General features: G+C 43.6%; 2 protein-coding genes across 2 annotated transcripts; both read left to right on the top strand.

The window, feature by feature from the left end:
- The first annotated feature begins 4,828 nt into the window (after positions 1-4,828).
- Positions 4,829-9,123, top strand: calm2a (calmodulin 2a (phosphorylase kinase, delta)). The gene is made up of 6 exons (XM_030106160.1): positions 4,829-4,983; positions 5,790-5,820; positions 7,164-7,307; positions 7,397-7,503; positions 7,588-7,723; positions 7,822-9,123. The coding sequence occupies exons 1-6, from the start codon at positions 4,981-4,983 to the stop codon at positions 7,848-7,850; spliced, it is 450 nt and encodes a 149-aa protein (XP_029962020.1). The 5' UTR covers positions 4,829-4,980; the 3' UTR covers positions 7,851-9,123.
- Positions 9,124-11,690: 2,567 nt separating this feature from the next.
- On the top strand, positions 11,691-21,215 carry stpg4 (sperm-tail PG-rich repeat containing 4). Its single transcript, XM_030106532.1, has 7 exons — positions 11,691-11,720; positions 11,875-11,931; positions 14,856-15,110; positions 16,292-16,356; positions 16,608-16,653; positions 20,870-20,974; positions 21,113-21,215. Exons 1-7 carry the CDS (start codon positions 11,691-11,693, stop codon positions 21,185-21,187), a joined length of 633 nt encoding a protein of 210 aa, XP_029962392.1. The 3' UTR covers positions 21,188-21,215.
- Positions 21,216-21,483: the final 268 nt, after the last annotated feature.

Here is a 21,483-nt window from a genome sequence, read left to right as displayed (position 1 = left end):
GACACCTGCTGTAGACAAAAGGCAGAGCTAACAGTGAAAAACAAGCCGGTGAGGGTGAGGTTCACCTTGGCAAGGGGAGGGTGGAGGGACGGAGGGTGGAGGGAGAGGGGGGGATTGTAGTGCCACACTTCTGGAAGGTTCCAAGTCGCACTGTTTCATGTGCTGCTGAAGGCTGCAGTGTTTGAACTCCAGCTCCAACGCCGACTGCAGCAGACAAGCTGGAGGCAAGCCAATGAGGGAAAGAGGGTGGGTGGAAGAAGGACAGAGACAGAGACAGAGACAGAGAGAGTCGGCGGGGGGGGGGGGGGAGTCATTGGGACAGGATTCTATCTGACAGCCAGTAAATGTTTTTAGTCCCTCGGATCCTCTCAAATAAAGCAACTGACATGTGCAGGTTGAGGATGTTACTGCCAGGCCTGATAAACAGAAACACGTTACGGGCCGAGATGGGAGGGTAGAAAACTAAGAGCATGCTTAACACTATATCCATTTCATCACAACATGATTGAAATAGGCAGGGAATAGCGGGCCGACCAAATCCTCTTATCCGATTTAAAGCCATTAATCATTTCTGCCTCATGATGTAATTTTGGAAAACAAGTCTTTTCTCAGTAACAGGTACGCCAGAGTGCAACGTGGGATTGGCTGGACTGTTGTTGGACCTTACACTGCTAATGCCCTTATCGCATGGCTGTCAAAGCGTTCGCACCGACTGTGACATCAGGAATTCCTCAGAGAGGCTGATTCATTGGCACCCCGGATTGTTCAAGACCCAATCAAATTGAAAATACAACTCCCATGTTTTCGTCTTGTCTATATGGATAGATTCTTAATTGAATCTGAAGAAATCAATGCCTTTAGAGCAAATAGGTTTCAGAAAGCTAGCCTCGAGGTGAACAGAACAATCAACCAAATAAGCCCCCCCCCCAAAAAAAAAAGAAGAAAGAAATACCAGCAGCATGAAGGAATTGATAAAAAAAAAAACGACAAAAATGTAGTGACACCAAAATATCAGTACTTCCGTTGCTTTGGTTTTGGCGTTGATTCTCATTTAAAACTGTCAATATTTACATTTCATTGTAGCTAGTATTTTTTTTAGATGATACGTGTTTTTTAATCAAGGTTTCAAGTCATTATTTCATTCCTATTTCCTACTGGCTGACGGAAATATTCCCTCTGCATGTGACTAGTGCTGCTAATACAGCTGTAGGATTGTCTGAATGGCAGCATTAGAGTGAGATGTTGTAACTGGTTTATGTGTCCTAACTATAAATAACTTAAAGTATCAAAAATATCAACAATTCCTACCAACACTGCAGTCCCTGGAATTTTCTGTTGGCTGTAAAAAATACATGATCGCTATCCTTTATTGTACTGGGCATCAGTGAATAGAAGCAGATCATGTCGACTAATCTTAAATATACACGAATGTGCAGATGTTCAAACACATGCCTTCGATAGAACAGGTGCGGGCTGCCTCCGTGCACATTCCCACAATGCAAAGGCCTTTTTCATCACTATAGCTCAGACTTCCACAAACAAGCACAATTCTCCCCTGTGAAAGGTGATCCCCTCGCCTGGCAGGGAACCAGCAGGTGCATTACAAATCCTCATTCATTTATAATGCGGCTCGCGTCTTTCAGTTACACAGGTAAACATCTTCTCATATTTGTCACCAGGCTGCTTTATAGCCCTCAAAGTCCCAACATGCCAGTTAGTCACACAAATTAACCTTTTTTTTAGGGGGGGATGGGGCTCGAAAACTGCTTTATTTCAGAACATGATTGTGCATTACTGCTACACACGTGCTGCTTGCCAACCCGCTCCCATTGCCAAAAATTGAACTGACCCACATGGTAAGGTTTTTCTCTGCAGAGGGAGCGGCAGCCACTTGCTATCAGCCGAGCGAGTGATGGGCCTGAGGGAGGTGACATTAATGAAGACGGAGGGCTGCGTCTCAGCTGAACTGAAATGACCTTTGACCCTCCGCTATAGAGAAATGAAAGCTGAGGTGCCATAAAAAAAAATGTCCTGGGTTGGGCAGCGTTCGATAAGGAGGTATTATGGGAAACTGTTACATATTCACAGAGCTGATAAGGGGTAGGGGGACACAATAGCAGTGCTGCCCGTTGTACGTACATGGATTAATCTGGAAAAAAAAAAGCCTCACCTATTCTTTACTGCAAAGACAACAGTGCAACACACTGTAATGAATGCCTTGCATGACATGCATGACATTCATGAGTTCACTGGAAGGCTTGCATCATGAAGATTGCTTTCAGGTTTTATAGACCATTAAATAATGTCTTCCTGGTTCCAATATGTCCTGCTCCTAATAACCTCCAACCTGAGTTCACCTTTGCCCTCCAGTCGGTCCTCAGAGTCCTGAATCATTGAAAAGCAAGCGTGTCACCAACGAACCGAGGAGCTCGTTCCAGATATTGGAAGGTTTACAAAGAACCTCATTCTGATTTTGAAATGTTTACGACCCAACAGTGAGTTATTGTATGAAGATTTGCTTCCCCAAGTATTAAGCCGCGCGTGTGTGTGTGTGTGTGTGTGTGTGTGTGTGTGGGTGTGCGTGTGTGTGTGTGTGTGAGTCAAACTGGGTGTTGGCATAGCAGAAGTTCCCTGATAAAAAGATAATGGGATTTTTCTTAGTTCTTTACTATTTGCCAAAAAATTGAACGCATGCATGGTTTTTGAATTCTTAATAGAATCTGAAAAAGTTAATAGTTATTTATGTCAGAGTAAATATTAACCACCTTTGAGTTCTCCTACTCTCTACTAAATGACTATCTTTTCAACTTTGAATGAAGTGAAAATTGCTGTAAACTGAAATGAGAAAATTAAAGTATGGATAGGTTTGAAAGTGTAAATATTGTCATTGTGCAGAAGAGACACACGAGTCAAGATTCAGCATGTTGATGCAAAGCCCATGATGGCTTCTAGAACCTCACTTTGCCTCAGGCTACCATAACTGCTCTGGCAGATTTATGGTACAATTACGTAACTCCAAAATAAGAAATATAAGAGTGGAAAACTGTGAAGTTAGGCTGCCTTCCATATCGCGAATAGCTATATGGTTTCACTTGTTGTTAAATTAGAAAGAAATCAATGATATTACTTTGAATTCACTTTGGCATGCTTGTGTCTGCCATATGTGCTTTCTCTCCAGGCTGGTCCGAGTGTCACTATTTGTCCTCAATGACTTAAATGTTTCTCACAAGCAGCAAACCTAACTTAGCTGACAATTTCAAGACACAAAAACTTCAAAAATCATGAGTCGGGGTATATACCAATCTATTTTATACTGCATCAATATTATATTGGACATGTATTTTCTCATTCAAGTTTGTAAAACTCATTCAACTCTCTGTTGGAACTATTCCCTATTTACGTATGTTGCAGATAAACTTGAAAACTCTGCAGAAGAAGAATATAGGTACACTACTGTAACCTCTACATCTATACACACTTTACAGTGTTTGCCAAGTATTTTCAGAGAGGTGAGTTCATGTTCATACACCTCCACGTCCAGTCACTTTGCACGTGCATCAGCTTATCTGTTTCTTGTGACAGATTTAGGCCTTTGTGCCGTCACCTCTGGCATGAAATAATCTGCACAGTGACAAAAACCCTTTAGCAGAAAAACAGATTTAAACCAAAAGAATCCAATATGTTCCAGATTAGTTTGGTCGAAGCAGGGAGGGGGGTGGGTTAGTTCATTCTGAGGCTGCTCAGCAGATCACATGGCACTGGCAGCATCACCTCTATCATCATGTCTTCCATGAGTGTGAGTTTTTCAGCTTTTCACACTGTTCTCTACAAGTAACGCCAGCTCCGAGTCTAATAATAAAGGCGAGGCAGTATAATTTGACTCAGAGGAAGGTGAGGAGTGCTGTTTTGGGATATGGAGATTCCAGCACATTAAGCCACTCTTCAGATACTTCTTGCACATCCCTGTCCACCCTCCTTCTGGACCCTCTCCCATGGGATCGGGGCAGAGAACAGGTGGTCACTGAGAGACAGGAGAGCAGTCAGGCATAAGCAATCAGGCTACTGGATACTCCCAGCCACACCGGCAGCACCGTCAGCCCTGAGAATCCACCGTCATCTGACAGCAAAGTCCGTCTGCAGATCCACTCACACATTTTGTATTTAAATGCTTGCAATCCCATGTGCACAGGAGGAATGGTTCCAAATGCATGTATCAAATGTAAAGTCATCAGCACATCAGACAGCAGGAACTTTATTCAAGAATAATGTTGAACTCAATCAGTATGTAAAACAAGCAAAAGTCATAAAAAAAGGCAGAAATATCAGGTCCAGAAGCTGCTGTGTGCACTGTCTGGGTCAGTAGCATCCTAGTTACAAGTAACAAGCTGAGCTCCACACAGTTAATTACTTATCCAAACTATCTTATTGGGCCTCCCTGAAGATGATGCCCAAATGTATACACACCATGCAACAAGCCTGTCTGCTGTGCCTGTGGCACTGACTGGGATGTCTATGGACAAGATGCAGCGGCAGCGCAGACCATGGGAGTGACGCATTGCAGGTACAAACACACCAATCAGAGAGCGCCATTTCTTTCGGCTACGTCTTCTGCCCCATCACAGAGTAGCAGAAAGTATTCATACACAGTCATGTAGATCCATAGCGATACGCAGAATTATTTCTGATTCGTCCATCGAAATCTCTTTCACAGTCGCGTGCGAGTATTTCACGTTTTTTGAGTTTTTCTCATGGAGGCGATAGTCATGTAAAATGTGTTTTTTGTTGAATTCGGGGAGTGAGGAAAGAGGAAGTCGGCGGAGTGATATTGAAAAGAGGAGGAGTTTGGGATTGCCGTTAAAGGCGAGTCCAGTTGCCTCTCTGTCAGTGTGTTCATAGAGAGACTGTCCGCCTGCACGAGCTTCACACGGCTTTGGTTTATTACGGATTTTGTCGCGAGCCGGCCACAGCACCCACATCGAAATGGTAAGGAAAGGGAGATTGCTCTCTCCCCTTTACGATTTAGTCTAGTTCAGGTCTCACAGCGTGAGTTTTAAGCTTGAAATCGACGCAGCTGAAACATCGCGTCACCAGCAACTAAGCTGAAGCCGCCGTGTCTGCTGTAAAGCTCCGCGGTGCTGACTGAACGACTGCTCGGTCGATGCGAGGTAAAGCTAACTAGTTAGCCGAATCGAGAGGATGGCTAAAGGCGTGTTCGTGTTAATACACAGCCCGTGAACAGCGTAGTTACTGCGCTACTCCTGCAAGACCGCCGTTCCTCTACTGTGGTCTTTTATCTCATCGCGGCAGCGCTCCCGTCACTTCCCACTTAGCTTTTCGCGCTCATTGAACAGTAACGTGTTTCAGGAAAGCTGCATTGCCTGTAACGACTGGTGTAATACTCACTCTGCGGGCTGCGCGACCAGAGTCTGACGGGCAGCTAGCTGAAGCAACCGCGCTTTACCGCCAAATTGTCAGTCATTCATTGTCCGTGCCTGGCGCGCGACGCCGGTGCTCCGAAATGTAGACGAACACGATGTTCACGGTGCGTTTGGTATCGGGGGTTTTGACCTTTTGTCGTTTTTCACCACATCAACAAAGTTAATTTTGTAGGACGGGTCATCTGTATGTTGTACCACTGACACAAGAATTGGTTTAATTTGTATTAAAAGCAATGCTGGTGCCACCAAGTTAAAAATTATCAGAACAGTCCTCCAGTCTTCTAATAACTAATGCATAGTTATGTGCTTATCTGCATTTCACTTGGTAACAATGGTTCTTCTATTTTACAGGCTGATCAGCTGACAGAGGAGCAGATTGCTGGTAAGACATGGTCTCACTGATCCTCTGCTTGCCTCATAACCTGCAAATGTGGCCTGCGTTATGGATCCCATGCCATGGATTTATACTTTTGCCTTTTAAGGCTTTCCACAGGGTGGCCTACTCAGTCATAAAACAGGAATGAAAGAAACGGCTGTTGCTTGCTGGCTGGTTCACTCGCTTGCTTGCCTGCGTTGAAGGACTCCCTCATGGAAAACTTTACATTTTCTTGGTGACCACCTAATAAATTATGTAATCTGGAAGTGCTTTCTGTTCTGGCAAGGCGTTTCGCCTTTTTACATGCTGTGCTTGACGTGTCCTTTGCCCTGGGTGTGTTTGCTTGTCATGAGGAATTCTGCAGTTGCATTAGTAATTCCTTCTTTATTTTATGGTGCTTCTGGGATGAGATGCTATAATCATGCAAGAGGAGTGTCTCATGGTGCCAGTATGCAGTCAGACTATTGTGCTACAACATGTATTTGATCTCTTAAATGTGATACAGTGGCAGTGGTTTCTCTTGTATCTGGCTTAGTTCTCAGGTTTCATAATATGCTGATCCTGCTAGAATAGTGTTTCATTGTATCAGCTTCTTGTAGTTAAACCCCTGCCTGACATTTTTAATTCATTTGTAATAAACACTATGACGTGAGCGTGCACTAACGTGCCTTGTTGACTTGGTGAAAGTCGCAATAAACGACTGCAGTGGTGAGGGGTTTCAGTAGCCCGTCTCAGAGGAATCGGTTCCCTCCTGGTACTTCTGCAGTCAACACAGTCAAGCAGGTTTTTTCCTCTTACCAGAAAGGGTGTTGCCCCATATGTTTGACCCTGCAAATATCATGGCAGGTTGTAGCTCTTCTGACACAGACAAGCTGCCGCATGCCACAATGCATTGCCCATTGGCCTCATCACACTTGATGAGTGTGTCATTGTTCCTCATCCCTCACAGCAGCACAGAAGCTACACAGGCTGCCATTTGTTGCTGATGCAGGTTAGCTTTGGCCTTGCTGCTGCTCTCGTCATGTTCTCAGCTCTTGTTTAGCCAGAAACTGCAGCAGTTGGAACTCATAACAGAAAGACGAACTGGTATTCTGTCGTAAGTTTATAAGTGAAACAAAGCATGATGTAACACTTTTGTAGCTTGGGCTGATTTGCGGTTTGGCTCAGTATGATTGGAAGCCCTGTAAGCATTTCCATGGATTTATAATCTCTTCTTTTAAATTCTGCCATCTGCAGTGTTTTTTTTTCCCCTCCCTCTCCACTTTCAAACGACGTTCCTAGTTTTTATGAATCTGTAAGGTGTGCTGTCTTTCACCTACTAAAGACCACATTCTCTCTGTCACAACCAGAATTCAAGGAGGCATTTTCGCTCTTTGACAAGGACGGAGATGGCACCATCACCACCAAAGAGCTGGGTACAGTGATGCGCTCTCTGGGCCAGAACCCTACAGAGGCGGAGCTGCAGGACATGATCAATGAAGTGGATGCTGATGGTGAGAATGCAATCAAAGTTTGCTTACAGGACATATTGCAGCTCTGTCAAGCCATCGGCGCCTCCTCAAACCTGCTTCTGTGTCTTCAGGAAATGGAACGATAGACTTCCCTGAGTTCCTGACCATGATGGCCAGGAAGATGAAGGACACAGACAGTGAAGAGGAGATCAGAGAAGCATTCCGTGTCTTTGACAAGGTAAATGCTTTCTGCCCTGCCTGAACTCTTTGACCCCGTCCACAGCAACATTAAAAAAAGCTCACGGACTGGTGTCACTTTCAGGATGGCAATGGGTACATCAGTGCTGCTGAGCTGCGTCATGTGATGACAAACCTCGGAGAGAAGTTGACTGATGAAGAGGTGGATGAAATGATCAGAGAAGCAGACATTGACGGAGATGGGCAGGTCAACTATGAAGGTTGGTACAGACTTTGATGCCTTTTCCACATTTTTGTGCCCACATTGGTATTTTTCTTTAGCTACATTGTTTTGTTCCTCTTTTGCTTTTCTCCACAGAGTTCGTACAAATGATGACGGCGAAGTGAAGGCCTTGTACAGATTTCTTATATAAATAATTTGCCTTTTTTCTTTGTGTAATTTATCTGTAAAATCTTAATAGCCCCCATTCGTCCCTGCCCCTTCTGCTGTCCAAAGGAACTGCATGTAAACTGCATAGGCTCTTGTCCCCATGTCCCTTTCTTTTGCTGTCATGGTGTTTTGGAGTGACTGAACGGTCATGCAACCAGATGCCCGTGGAGGCCCCTGGGAGCCAGAGAACTTCGAATCTTCCTGTCTTGTGTGCTCGGGGCCCCTCCACGCATGGCGACATTGGAAACCTGTCAGCTGGTTGTCACTTGGCAACACTGTTGGCATGGAAACAATGTAGAGGAGTTTTAACTCTGCATGGACTATGGACAAAGTATATATGGAAATCTCTCAGCATTGCACTACTGCAAAAAAATGACACGGGTGTATCTCCTAGGTACTCGTACAAACTCTTTTTGTATCTGCTGTTCTATATACCAGAAAATGACTAATCTTACCATGCTTTTTAATGTTTTACTCTCTACTTTTGCGTTTTCTTTCCTTTACATTTTTTTTTTAATGACCTCCTGGTCATGCCTCAAATAATCCATTCCAAGTTGTATATTTTTGTTTTCCAATAAAATTTACAATCTACCCGGATTTGAAATTGTCTTGTTTTCTCAGTTAGAATGGATCCTTGAGTTTGTATACCCTGTAATAATTCCCATTTTTGTATTGAGGACAGAATGCTCTGGTTTTTTGATAAGAGTTTTCTTTCTTTTTTTTTTTTTCTTGTCATAGAATCCACATTGAAATGTTTACTGATTGGAAGTGTCCCTCCCTGCCCCAACCACCCTGTTAATTCCCCAAAAAGCACTGAGGAGCATCAGCCAATGCCTCTTAATGTTCAGATAAGCTTGGGTTAGATCTGTATTGTCATTAAAATGAAAGCACTGAGTGGGATCAAAGGCTTCTGTTTTGAAGTGCACACAATGGTACTGGACATTAGATTAGCCTTGTACCGTCCGGCTCCCTGACCGACTGCATAGGCCGTGTGTTGTCTGCTCCTGCTGGCACAGCACCGTGTAGAAGCCGACTGCCTCATGTCTTACTTGGCATTTCCCACCCAAAGGCGCGGGTGATCGAGCGTACATCATAAACCATGGTGTAAATAGAGGTGTACCCGTTTTCTTTCTTTAATTTTTTCTGATTGAGTTTGTTACAGTAGCTTGCAGAGATACTAAGTTTGTTATTTTGATGAATGACAAAATAAAGCTCTATTGTGGACCTCTGCTCCGGCTCCTGTGTGGCTTTTCTGTCGGCTGCTGTTTGCATACTCCCCCCCTCATCCCGGTGGAGTGCTTGGATTAGCACTCTTGCGCTGCTAAACTGGGAAAACGGTCCCTCTTTCTCTGTGTGGAGTTATGTCAGTCTGCTGGGATTAGTATGGGCTGCAGTTGTTTGTGGCTTGATCAGTCATGCGTGTCATTCAGCGCTCCCTGCAGATGCACGTTTAAACATTTAGAGCATCACAAAAATGCTCCAAAGTAGCAACTCGCATGCCCAAAATATAACCTCATTGCAGTGGATTTCTCTCTAAATTTAGTGGATCATCCCCTCTGAGGCCCAGGAGAAAGAAAAACACTGCCGTGGAGCGTTCAGGTGTGATTCGGTGACATAAGTGACCCTCCTTTTGGCAAAACTAATTATCACAAGACACACACTTTCGTCTAAGGCGTCATCACAGTGTTCTCATACACTAATTATGTGGGACATGTAGCACCGAGTCTTCACCCTTCTGTGTTTGTGTATAGTCCAAATAGAGGACTGTCCGTAAGGGATAGTGATGAAAACCTCAGTTAGTTAGCAGTTCCCTGCCTGCATCTACGTGTGTGTCAGGTTGCAGGAGATTTTCACAACAAAGTGATGTAAACACAAATTCCTCAGCACCCTATAGCCGTGTGTTCCATGTGACGTTCTTGACTGTAAAACCCCTGTTATTTCATCACCACATGACACTTAAAAAGGCTGAAATACATCGAAAATTGGACAATCTAATTTGCGTGTGTCTGTAATTTCTGAAAACTACTTTAAAGCTGTGCTGTAGAAGATGAAGAGTAAATCGTCCCTACAGAAAATCATGACAATCATCACTGATTACTGACTAAAATTTGGAGAAATATGCACAACAATTCCCTGATGATATGCAGAAAGTGGGGGGAAACATATCCATATTTTGCGCTGGTGAACTTTTCCTCCCAGTTCAAACTGAAGTTCGAGCTGGGGGGACACTTTTCCTTCCTGAAGCAGGAGACAGCACTCATGGCTTCAGCTTGAACAGCAACAAATAAGCAGCGCTGAAGCTCTGTTGTGCCATGTTTACATAAAACACAGGTGACATATGATTTTGCTGCCACATCGTCCCGACTGAAGGCCCGGCAGTGGTGTTTTGGTTCGCACAATATGAAGGTCATGGGTTGGAATCGGAGCAGTGAATATAAACAGTTTTCAGTTATATAGGTCTTTACACAACGATGGAGGCAGCTTCCACCAAACTTAGCTCCGTCCATCCATTGGGAGCAGAGTCTTGCTCAAGGACAGTGGTAGATGTTGAATTGAAGCTGCAACCTTGCATCAGAGAGATAACCACCTGAGCTACAGTACCCAATCTGTTTTCATTCGAAGTGTTTTCCTGTGAACGGGGCCTGGGCCGGGTTTTTCAGTGCAGAGTTTGCATGTTTTCCATGGGCGTGTATGGGTTTCCTCTGAGCACCACAGCGCAAAAACATGTTAATTGGCAACTCTAAATTGCCTCTCTGTGAATGTGCAGTTTTACTCCTACCATAATATTTAATTCCATCTCATGCACTGAATCTAATTAAAATGATAAAAGAGAGAGCACGATATTATGATGAATACACAGTGAGATCCTGGAGAGGCTGATAATTATCCCACATCTTTAACATGACCTCACATGAGAAAGTAGGGTTCGGTTTGGAGGCGTCTGCACCGTGGGTTGATAACCAAGTTATGATATTTTTAAAGAGTTCTATGATCTAGCTTTGTGTACAGATCTTTTTCTTGTGTCTGTGCAGAATATTCATTCAAATTTCAACCAAGAAATTAGGTAGCAACACCACACTCCCTTGGTCCCTTTTATATAGCAAATCTGTACAAGATCCCCATGTAGTGTTTTGCTCTACAGGTTGACCCAGTTCTATATCTGCCACACATTTTCTCAAAGGACGCGCAACACGTATGGAAACATGAGTAGGGCAGGTCCATCGTAAGACGACTTTACGTAAATGTCTCCTTCAGTCTGGATCAGATAGTGAACAAAATCTGCAATTGCATTTTAAATGTAATTCAAAAATGGGTTGATCTACCTACAAAACAAAGTGGTCCTATATCAGATGAACAAAGTCAAAATATCTGGGTTCTCTGATAACAGGGTAATTGCGCTACACGTGGTGATACGAGGGACTAGATTCCTCTGTATTGCATGTGAACAAACTCTGGATTATCTTGAGATGGCGAACTGAGATAGTACGTCCATGGAAGCTCACGCAGTGAGGAGTGGGTCCTGTTACTTGCAGCATGTACAGTACGTACCTTGGTGCTTCCTTACTATTGTGTCTTCCTCGCAGCCAAACTGGTCGGCGAGTCTAAATTTAGCCCTCCACTCGGCCAATGTGTTGAAAAATTGATCGATAGCGGAGTCGCTGCTATAGTAACAGTCACAGTTTTAATGGCACTCAGGTGTTACTGGATCTCCTCTTCAGCAGATACGACAATGAGTACAGCGCTGTGCAGGATGTGGCCAAATTAGAAAACACAAAGTGGTCCATGAAGTCAGCGTCATGTCCAGGCCAGGAAACAGAGCAGATAAGGTGAGTCTGTGCTACTGCGTGGTTAATTCGGTAGAGCGGTAAAGCACAGGGCGATCCAGATGGATGCATCACAACAAATTGTTGGCACAGCAGTGGCATCACTGCAGACAACAACGGACCGAGTCTGGGCTTCTATCTTGTTCCCTATCTGCAGGGCGATGACAAGGCAGACCGGTGTGGCCGAGGGAGCTGGTGGCTGGGGACGCTTAAAGTAGGTGTTGTAAAGCGGCGTGGTTTCACAGCCTGTCTGTGCAGGATGGGCTGATACTCATGCTCGAGTACAGGACCAGACATTTGCTGTGTGGAATCTAAACGGTAGAGTAGATAGTGCATTTTACCAGTTTTCTTCACGCATTTTATATAATCTGTCACATTCACATACACACTTGCAATTCAGATAGAGCAATAATGTACTAATGGCCAACAATATAATTGTGGTTATTTCAAATTTTATGAAGCCAATCATGTACAAAATAGTAAATCTTTCTGACAACCACAATAGAGTGCTGTATCAGCTGTCTCCTCAATTAATGAGTGAGACAACTATGCTAACCACTATAACCTACATGTTGATCTTCTAAGATGGGTGTGGTGGTTTCTGCACAAACAGTGCAAAAGAATCTTTCTCAAAGTGCTGGTATCACATTTATGTGACAATGCATTACTGGTCGCAGTTGGCAGTAACTTGGATATCAGTGTCTTGCCCAAGGACACTTTGACACATTGACATTTTGAGATGAGGGATCGACATTGTTATTGGAAGTTAACCCATTCTACCCAGCGCTCCATTAGAGTTAGGAACCTGGAAACAGATAGATGGAAGATGCAATGCCCTGCCACACAGAGGCACATTAGAGACTCAGACAGACCAACAACCAGAACACACAAGAAAAGACAAATGAATACCACTGCCACCAGGTGACGACAATCACACCAGGCACAGGTGAAACACATCAGGGCTGGGAACAGCAATCAGACACGAGGATGGGAAGCCAAGGAGCCTGAAAGTAGAGATAAAACACAGCACAGAATATCAACCCTGACAAAAAATGTTCTAACCGTGTCACTCTATATTGTCCATAGACGGTCTGCTCGGCTTACCAACAAGGACATATAAAAAGTAAATTCAAGCAGTATTTTCTCATACAATTGAGCATTCAAACAAACTGCAGGCCGACATGAAAGAAACATCATTTTAACACATATTTTTATATCCTTGCTTTAGATTTGCCTTAATGTTAGCTTCTTCCCTTGATTTTGATTTCGGTTGTGTTTTTATGTTGACTTTCTAAACCTTTTTAAAGTAGTCTTTTTTGCTAAATAATAGTAAAATGTAACATTATGCATAATTATCAACTAGAGTCAGAAAAGCATAGAAAATATTGTGTTTCCATCCATCAGTCATTCATATTGACAATTTCTACTAATTTCTTCAAAATATATACACATGGAGTATCACTAATGCAACAGAAAGTACCTGACAATCACAGAGAACCCTTCACATATTAAGGGACATGTTTGCTTGGAAATGGGTCCAACTGTGTGTATTTGTGTGGTTTCCATTTGCCACACCACTAAAAATGCCCATTAATATCTGTACACTGATTAAAACTGGATGGATGGATGGATGGAGGGGTGGATGGGTAAATGGATGTTGACTAGCAGCTAAAATGTATTTTCACTTTGGCTTGCTACTTTAACTAAAATGTACAAACTCATGATAACATGCAGTGAGTAGGAATAAAGTACTTGTAATAGTAGAGCCAAAAGGTGCTACAAACTTGGTCCAGCATTTCTGCCTATTTTCCATAAAAATCCATGAATATCTTCCCTCTCAGATCACAGCTAGTAGCACTGCCCTGTAAAGTGACCACCGCAGAGACACGTTGGAGCTACTCATCTTTAACCCTCCATTAATGTGGCTCTTCATTGCATTATTTTATTACACTCAATTCATCTCTCTTTCATACAGTCTTGTAGATTTAATAAACATTGTGTTAAGGCAATGAAAACGTGATAATGTGTGAGACTGACACATACAGTTGGAACAATAACAAATCTAAGCACTGTATTGTTTTTCAGCAGCTTCCTCTTGCAGTGACTGGAGCATAATGCAGCAGAGCCGAGCCTCATAAATATATCATGTTCCTCCTCTGTGTATTGTTTTTCGGCTAATGGCTTTAATTGCACAGTGCTGTCCCTCCGCCCAAATGTAGATCCTCATCATTTTCACGACAATGAGTTCAGTTGCTAAGCGTCTTACATTCATGGTGACTCCACCTGCTCACCACCGGTCTGTAGTGGCTCGCACTGTGTTTATTATTCATGTCATCAGCACAAAAAACACCAGAAATTGGTGTAAATATGGACGCTTGCTTCAAGAACAAATGGCAGTTAAACAAATTCAGCAAGCAGACTTTGTAATAAAAAGTACAATTTGTTTTGGTCAAGCTAAAGAAATTATCCATTATACTTTTATCTGGAATATTTTCATATTTGTGCATAATCTAATGAAATAAATCGAAGGAAGACAGGAAATATGCAACAAGGTGGATATCTGTCACTAAAACAAGGGTGTAGAGAAAACAACAGTAACACATAATAAGATCAGCTAATAAAAGTCAGAGAGAGACAGTTGAGTGAATGTCTCTCACTGCAATAGCAGCTTCTGATTTGCCTTGCCTAAGATTCAGTTTCTGAGTTGTAGGCTAAACAATCAGCATCTGTGTTGAACATGCTGTCTCAAAAACCTTAACAAAGTAGTTTTCCATCTATTTTTCCATCTTTCGTATTGACTGCATCCAGACTTGGGTGGCGAGTTCAGAGCTGCTCTTAATCTCCACTGTATGAAGGATGGAGGTAACACAGAGAAACAGGAAATTCTTGGACACACTTAACTCTATGGCCAATTTGGAGCCACAACCATGTCAGGTTTGTGGAAGGAGGCTGGAGTGCCTAGAGAAAATGCGTTGGCACACACAGAACATGCTGATAGAAAGGCCAGCAAGTTCAAACCTGAGCTGTGAAATAGCAGTGCTCAGTATGAATCAATGCTTGTTTGTAATATGGGTCCCGATGGCATCACAAGAAGCAATCATGGGGAATATTTCCTGAAACTTTTCCTGTCTTTTTCAGGACACACCGCTCCCAGGCGTCTACCACATTCGAGACTTTATCGAGGAAGCCAACCTGAACCCTGTGAGACAAACCTATGGCTTCAAAAATGTAGGGAGAAAAGCTCTGACACTCAGTGTATGTAAGGGAGACCTCCTCCTGCCCGGAGCGTACGACTACACGGATTTCACTCAAGAGGTCCTGAAGCACCCGGCGTCATACTCTTTCAAAAACTGCCCACGACCCGACATCCTCACCCTGGGAATCAGAGACAAGGTGGTGTTCAGACATGAGCATTACTCTTCCTGCTGGCAGATTGGATAATGAACAGATAAGCAGTTGGGTAGCGGTCTGAAGTCATCAAGGGTATTGAATTTACCCCAGGAATTTGGCACTAGCAAGCAATGTCTTTACAACTGGTTCCCTGCTGTGACAGGAATAGAATACACGAGACCCATCTAAGAATAAGACTCATTAATAGCTTTTTGTCATTTGGAGTTTGTGGCAATAATGTTTGGCCAGTGATAAAAATAGACTTTTTTTTTCTTAAATACCCAGCTGTTCATTGTCTTAAAGTATGGGGCTGAGATACTCAAAATTCCTAAACCTGGAGAGGGTATTTCATCTGTTTGCAGGAGAGAAGTATCTACTACCTGTAGGTCAAACTGTTCCAGGACATGCCAGTCCAGACAGCCCTCTGAAGTGTTTATGCTAAGGTACGCTAAGTACCTGTTTGTTAAATCTATGTTCTTAAATGAGAATTATGGCTTTTCTTAGCCTGTTGTGTTTCCCAATCTTGTATATCATACAAACTATCTTTACTGTTGCAGACACTTGCACAAAGTTGCCCAGATTTGTTTACATGTATATCAGGATCACGAGCACAAGGATCCTTGTAGCTTTCCAAATACATACCAAACATTTCAACTGTCTGGGACAACGTGACAGCCAACAAGCTATAATCCCAAGGTAGTTTCTCACTCTCGATGATTTGTTGACATGTGAGTGTAGCTTTAATTGCTGTCCTACTTTGTCAGAGGTCAGTCAAACACAGACACATTAGTGGATTAGCATGTGGATCATTATGACAATATCACAAGGTGACTTTGAGAAGGGTTTGCCAGAACCAGAATCAATTCGAGGCAAGAAAACTGTCCTGAAGCTCAGTGTACCTGTACCCACTGGGAAATGATCAAATGCACTAACTCCACTTCCTTTATATTTTAGTATCAAATCTTTTTTTAATCCAGCAATATGTCATACTTGCTGTATTTTGTACATTTGTTTGGTTGAGAGTTAAACTACTGGTGGTGCCTCAGTGAAATCAAGAGGATGGGCTGTAAAGAGAGGTCTACTATAGATGTTACACAGCTGCTCCTGAATGAAATGGCCACCCCATGGTGATTTTTGTCATACGTATAAATTAAAAAAAAATTCCTCTTTATTCTCTGTGGCAGCACATAAACACGTCACCCTGTGACTACGACGTGTCAGCCAAGCCGGCGGAGAAGATCCCCTGCAAGTAAGCAGTCGACAAACAGCCTCTCTTTAATTCTCAGATCACAGCAGAGCGAGACGCCTAGTGAATCATTGCTCCTTGATCGCTGAACCCCCTCCCTCAGCTGTTCGTCTTGTCAAAGATGGAGGAGCACTTTCTAACCCTGTCTCTCATTTTCTCAACCTCTGATCACACATGGCCTCGTTCTTTTCTTCTTGTTCTCCTCTCTTGCTTTTCTTGATTCCTTTCCCCCATTTCTTCCCCTCCTCTTGCAGGCATGCAATGTTTCGGTCCACCGTGCAACGGATCAGCTTTCCACCTGTAAGTATCTGGTCACCCAGGTGAGTTATTAGGACCATCCAGTCTTTCCACTGGCCACAAAAAGGCTTCATTACAATATACTTTCAAACGGTTTTGGTTACAAGCTGTGAGCTAATGTGCACCTGGCATGCACTGCGCATGAGCTAGTTATGACAACCACGAGGGTCAGGGAAAGCTGATCCTGTGGCCTGTCCGATTGTATCGTGGCCCCCTCATTTGAGGACCTGCTGCATCACTTGCTCTGGCTGACCAGTCAGCTTTGGTTCATGTTGCAGGGTGTTGCAGCCGTGGCCGTGCTTGTCCCCGCCAGTAGCTGATGGATATCTGAGCCTCGCTGGCAGCTGCTGAGTGTTGACAGAGAAGCAAAGGTGCTAAGAAATCCCCAGGGTGTTATTACTGAGGAGTTGGGAACAGTTTTGTGCAGTTAGTGGTGTCACAGTGACTTGCAGACAAGTCTTTTTTTTTTTTTTTTTGGTCAGAGGTTAAGAAGTCGCATGTCCCCTGCAGCGAAGTGAAAGGCCGATCGGTCAAATGGCCAAACTGACGGGATTTGCGAAGAAATCTTGGTCTCTCTGAAGCCTGAATAAAATGATTTCCACACATGGAAAAGCAAACCTTCAGCAAGCCAAAGATGCTTTGAAAACACAACAAAAACGATATATCTTTTCTCCTGATGTGTCTTAATTTCCACTTCCTGGGGGCACTCGGTGTCCCAGATTTACTCATCGTGTGTTTTTGCAATATCGACTCGCACGTGCTGCTCGGAAGGAACAAATCCACCCTTAAGAATCAAGCCCGTTTGAATTAAAGTCACGATCACAGATGCTTTCATATGAGTAACTTCCACCTCTCTGACGCCGGATCAGAAAAGTGATTCACCCGACAACCACAGCATGAGAGCGTGCAGATCTAAACACCTGCTGTCTGCTCCGCTCTATGTATGGCTCTGCCCAACACTTCAGGCTGGAATCTTTCAGGAGCTTTGTGATGAATTCCCTTGAAATCAGCTACAAATATTCAGGGTCCTACATTCAGAATTATCATGTTACTTCCACTTCTATCTCTCGCATTAAAGTTAGACTGAGAAAACGCTGCTGTGAAATTAGCTTCAAGCATTCATGGCTTCCTTTGGAAGAACCACCATCACTTAGACAAGCACCACGAGAGAAAACCTTGGAGACGAGACAGTATTTCAAGGCAGTGTAGTACATGCAGAGACATGGCAACATCCTACACAGAAGAAATCACAGATTTAGAACCCTATTTCCTGGAAAGTCAGGACACTGCACTGTGCAGTTATTCACAAATCTTATTGAATCTAAGGTCAAATTTGTTATATTTATGCTAAACATTTCAAAACAGTAATAATAACTCAAAAAACAACTGAAGCAACTATTGAAGTTGGGTTGACTGACTAAAAAAATAATTAATGTGGAAACTTTCATCACTTCCTTCAGTATATTCTCGTCCCTTCCCAGATGTTTACACTCATCTGTTTGAAGAAGGAATGCTACACAATGGTAAACATGGCTTTATTTGAATCTTTCTTCCTATGTGTTGCTCATCAAACTCAAACTCAGCTCATATAATCCATGACATGGGAAAATGTCTCACTGTCAACATCTGATATATTGTTTGTGTTGCGTGGGAAATTAAATATGGATTTATGAGATTTAAAAGTGGACGAAATGCGATTGCAGACAATCTAATTAACAGATGAGACAATAATTCAAGTCACATGAGCTGATGGTGGATTCCTGTGAAACACTTTTGGTATGAGAACCTGTGTTTTATCCAAATACCTTCAATCCTGGAAAAACATGTTTGCAATTTGTTGACAATTGCGGGTTCGTGCTTGCTTTGCTGTGTTACGTCCTCAGGAGCAATGCAACGTTCCCATGATTGTCCTGATGCAGCGCCGGCGTAGGTGTGTGTCACCGAGGATTCCTGTTGATTTAGTCGTGAGCGGAGGGGTCTTGGCCGTGCAAATCGAAAACTTTCACAGACATCCACAGCATGTGCCAGTTACCTCTCCCGCCCCGGAGGATCTTTCTAACACACTGCGCCACAGTGGGAATCTAGGCCAGGTGCTTTGGCTCAAACATGCACATGAGACCCGCTGCTGTCCGACGACTCCCGTGAAATACACCTGCATTAGCACCTCCGGGAGCCTCGGGCAGGCAGACCAGCAGCAGACAGGGAATGGGTGGGGGGGTGGGGTGGGGTGGCGGTGGGGGGGCAGGCCAGTTGCCGAGGATCAAGTGAACTGGCAACCAGGATCAAATGGCATGTAATGGTAGTAGCCAGCCCTGCGAGGAGCGGAGGGGAGGCAAAGACACCATCCTGTCTCCTCGTGTCAGAATCAGAGAGCAACTGAAAATGAAAGGCTGGTGCTGCGTTCAGGGACATGGCTGCAGTAGTTTTATGTCTGGGGAAGAGGGCAGAGGAGGAGGAGGAGGAGGAGGCGATGCTATTTCTGCATGGGACGCCGCTGGTGGCGCCCAGTATGTGTGTTAGTGGGTAAGAGGAAAGGAGAAGTGAAAGGCAAGGAGAGAGAGAGAGAGAGAGAGAGAGAGAGAGAGAGAGCGAGAGACAGACTGACATCTGACTGAGATTAACCCGAAACACAGCAAAACCACAGAACTGTTGGCAGAGATTAAAAAGCCACTAGTGAAACATTACATAATGGGTCTTAAAACTGAGCATATGGGACCCTGAAATAAACCTGTATATTGTTCTTGCATGTTTCACATGACATGAATATCAACATGTTACAACAATAGGTTTTCAAGCGCATACGTCTGAGGGTCACCGACTTAATCTCTCATTTGTCTTTGAAAATGTTAGAGGTCATGATGTACAGCGGGTGAATGTATAGTAACTTTAGCCCCGGTGGCATGCTCGCAGCATCGAGCCCAGAGCAGTTGGACTGAGCAGTGCGCCGGTAACGCTAAGCTGGCTTTGGGCCGCTCGCTCAGGAACAATAGCGTTTCAATTCAGGTGGCATCATAAAACCCGAAGGCCGATGTTCTTTCCTAGGCAAGCGGGGGCGACATGCAGGAAACTAAATTCCTTTGCAAAGTTCAAGACTGCAGCTAAGCACACCTGCTTTATTTGCATTGACCTGAATGTTTCAGCTTCTCGGGGCTGCTCAATAACTTCAGCAAAGCACACGCTACAAGCTACGGCTAGCAGAGAGTTTAACAGGAGATAAAGTGAACCGAGGAATGGCAGCCTTTCACTTGACATCGGTGGCCATCGAGACATTCATACATGACAGCAAACAGAGGTCTAGTTATTAGTAGTTTGCATATTATTTGAAATATCTGTTGTGAACTGCCTGTAGATGTGAACGTGTGCGTAGGTGTTTGTGATCTTCACCCAGTGATAGCTGGGAAAGACTTTGGTCTCAGTGACCCATATAAGGCAGGTATAGAAGATGGATGGTGTGGAGGATTTGGGTCAAGTCATGTTGTGATTAATTGACAAGTTTTTAAAAGACTCTGGACATCAGAACCAGATGGAGAAAGATCCCACTGGAATGTCTTACATATTTTTACCTGAATCCGTCTTGGACGGACTGTATTTATTGCGCATGTATGTGTGTTTTGTTTTGTTTTTTTTCATGTTTATAAACCTCTTCAGGTTTCAGACATCTCGATGATACTGGGGCCAAATACAAGCATTCAGCGGTGGCATGCTCATCTGGTTTAGTGCAGAATTGTTCTGATGATAAATCACGTGCAGCACTGAGTGGGTTTCAATCTGGGTCAGGGCTTTCTGTGTGGAGTTTGTATGTTTTGTATGAATTTCCCTCTGGGAAAACATTTCTGCGTTCTCTCTGTGGGTTCGTGGATACTCCAGACACTTTTCCCTCGCAGATCAAAAACCATGCAAGTGAGGTTAATTGATGACCTTAAATTCCCCAATGGAAGGACTTAAAGAGATAGCTGGTATTTGGTTGTATTTGAATTATCTTGAGGATTATTTCATTCCAGAGATTTGGAGGTTATTTGGAGACTGCTGAAGAAAGAATACTTGAGACATAATAAAACGAGTTGGGTCACCTCTGAGAAGTGAAACTGATTTTGTTTTGTTTTTTTTTATCCACGCAGAGGAGGTATCCTCTGAATATACTCAACCTGAAGTATCATTTTAGAACTGACTGGACCGATCAGGTGGATCACAGACTGATGTGTGTTTGTCGCCACCTCAGAGAGAAGGACCTGCGCCGTGGACCTACGAACCCCAGAGCGTACCATCTAAAGGCGTCACCTCCTGCTTCAAGTCCACGCTGCCTCGGCTGCCCACCGTACACTCAGTGAGTCTGCGCCCAGCATCCCACAGAATGCTGACACCAGTCCACTCTTACACAGACGGTGAATTTCATTAGATTCCAGCTTGACTGCAATATGGTGAACGGAAGTTTCTCTGTGGGTTTCAATGTGTTTGTCCACAGAAGACTCCAGGACCAGGGTACTATGAGCCTCACTGGAAGTGGTCTGACTACGGAGGTCATCGGCCCCTCATTTAAAGACGTTTTGTCTGGACTTCATTCCCACCACTATCTATTTTTAATCCTGCTTGAAATGATAATAAAAAAGTCAAATCATGTATGCAGGGAAGAAGGAAACCCTGTTTTTTTGTTTTTTTTTTTTTCTAAATTATTATTACTTGGACCAATGTTTATCAGCATGTCAGTGAGGGATTTTTGTGGTCTGCCAACGACATAATCAGCTACATTCGTTGTGCTCAAATCGCTTTAGTGACGCCGGCCAGGGAAGCAGAATGATCTTATCTGCAACAAAGGGTACTTCATTCCACTTAACT

This window comes from Salarias fasciatus, chromosome 13, assembly GCF_902148845.1.
Source record: "Salarias fasciatus chromosome 13, fSalaFa1.1, whole genome shotgun sequence".
NCBI lineage: Eukaryota > Metazoa > Chordata > Actinopteri > Blenniiformes > Blenniidae > Salarias > Salarias fasciatus.
Note: the sequence above shows the minus strand (reverse complement) of the source record. Positions and strands in the feature narration are given on the sequence as shown.

What these genes read in the sequence shown, in the direction of transcription:
- calm2a (XM_030106160.1), top strand. An exon ending in CATTCCGTGTCTTTGACAAG is followed by an intron (nt 7,504 to 7,587) that starts GTAAATGCTTTC and finishes TGTCACTTTCAG; the next exon opens with GATGGCAATGGGTACATCAG. An exon ending in TGGGCAGGTCAACTATGAAG is followed by an intron (nt 7,724 to 7,821) that starts GTTGGTACAGAC and finishes TTTTCTCCACAG; the next exon opens with AGTTCGTACAAATGATGACG.
- stpg4 (XM_030106532.1), top strand. Translation starts at nt 11,691, where the DNA reads ATGTCCAGGCCAGGAAACAGAGCAGATAAG. An exon ending in GGTGGCTGGGGACGCTTAAA is followed by an intron (nt 11,932 to 14,855) that starts GTAGGTGTTGTA and finishes TGTCTTTTTCAG; the next exon opens with GACACACCGCTCCCAGGCGT. An exon ending in GCGGAGAAGATCCCCTGCAA is followed by an intron (nt 16,357 to 16,607) that starts GTAAGCAGTCGA and finishes CTCCTCTTGCAG; the next exon opens with GCATGCAATGTTTCGGTCCA.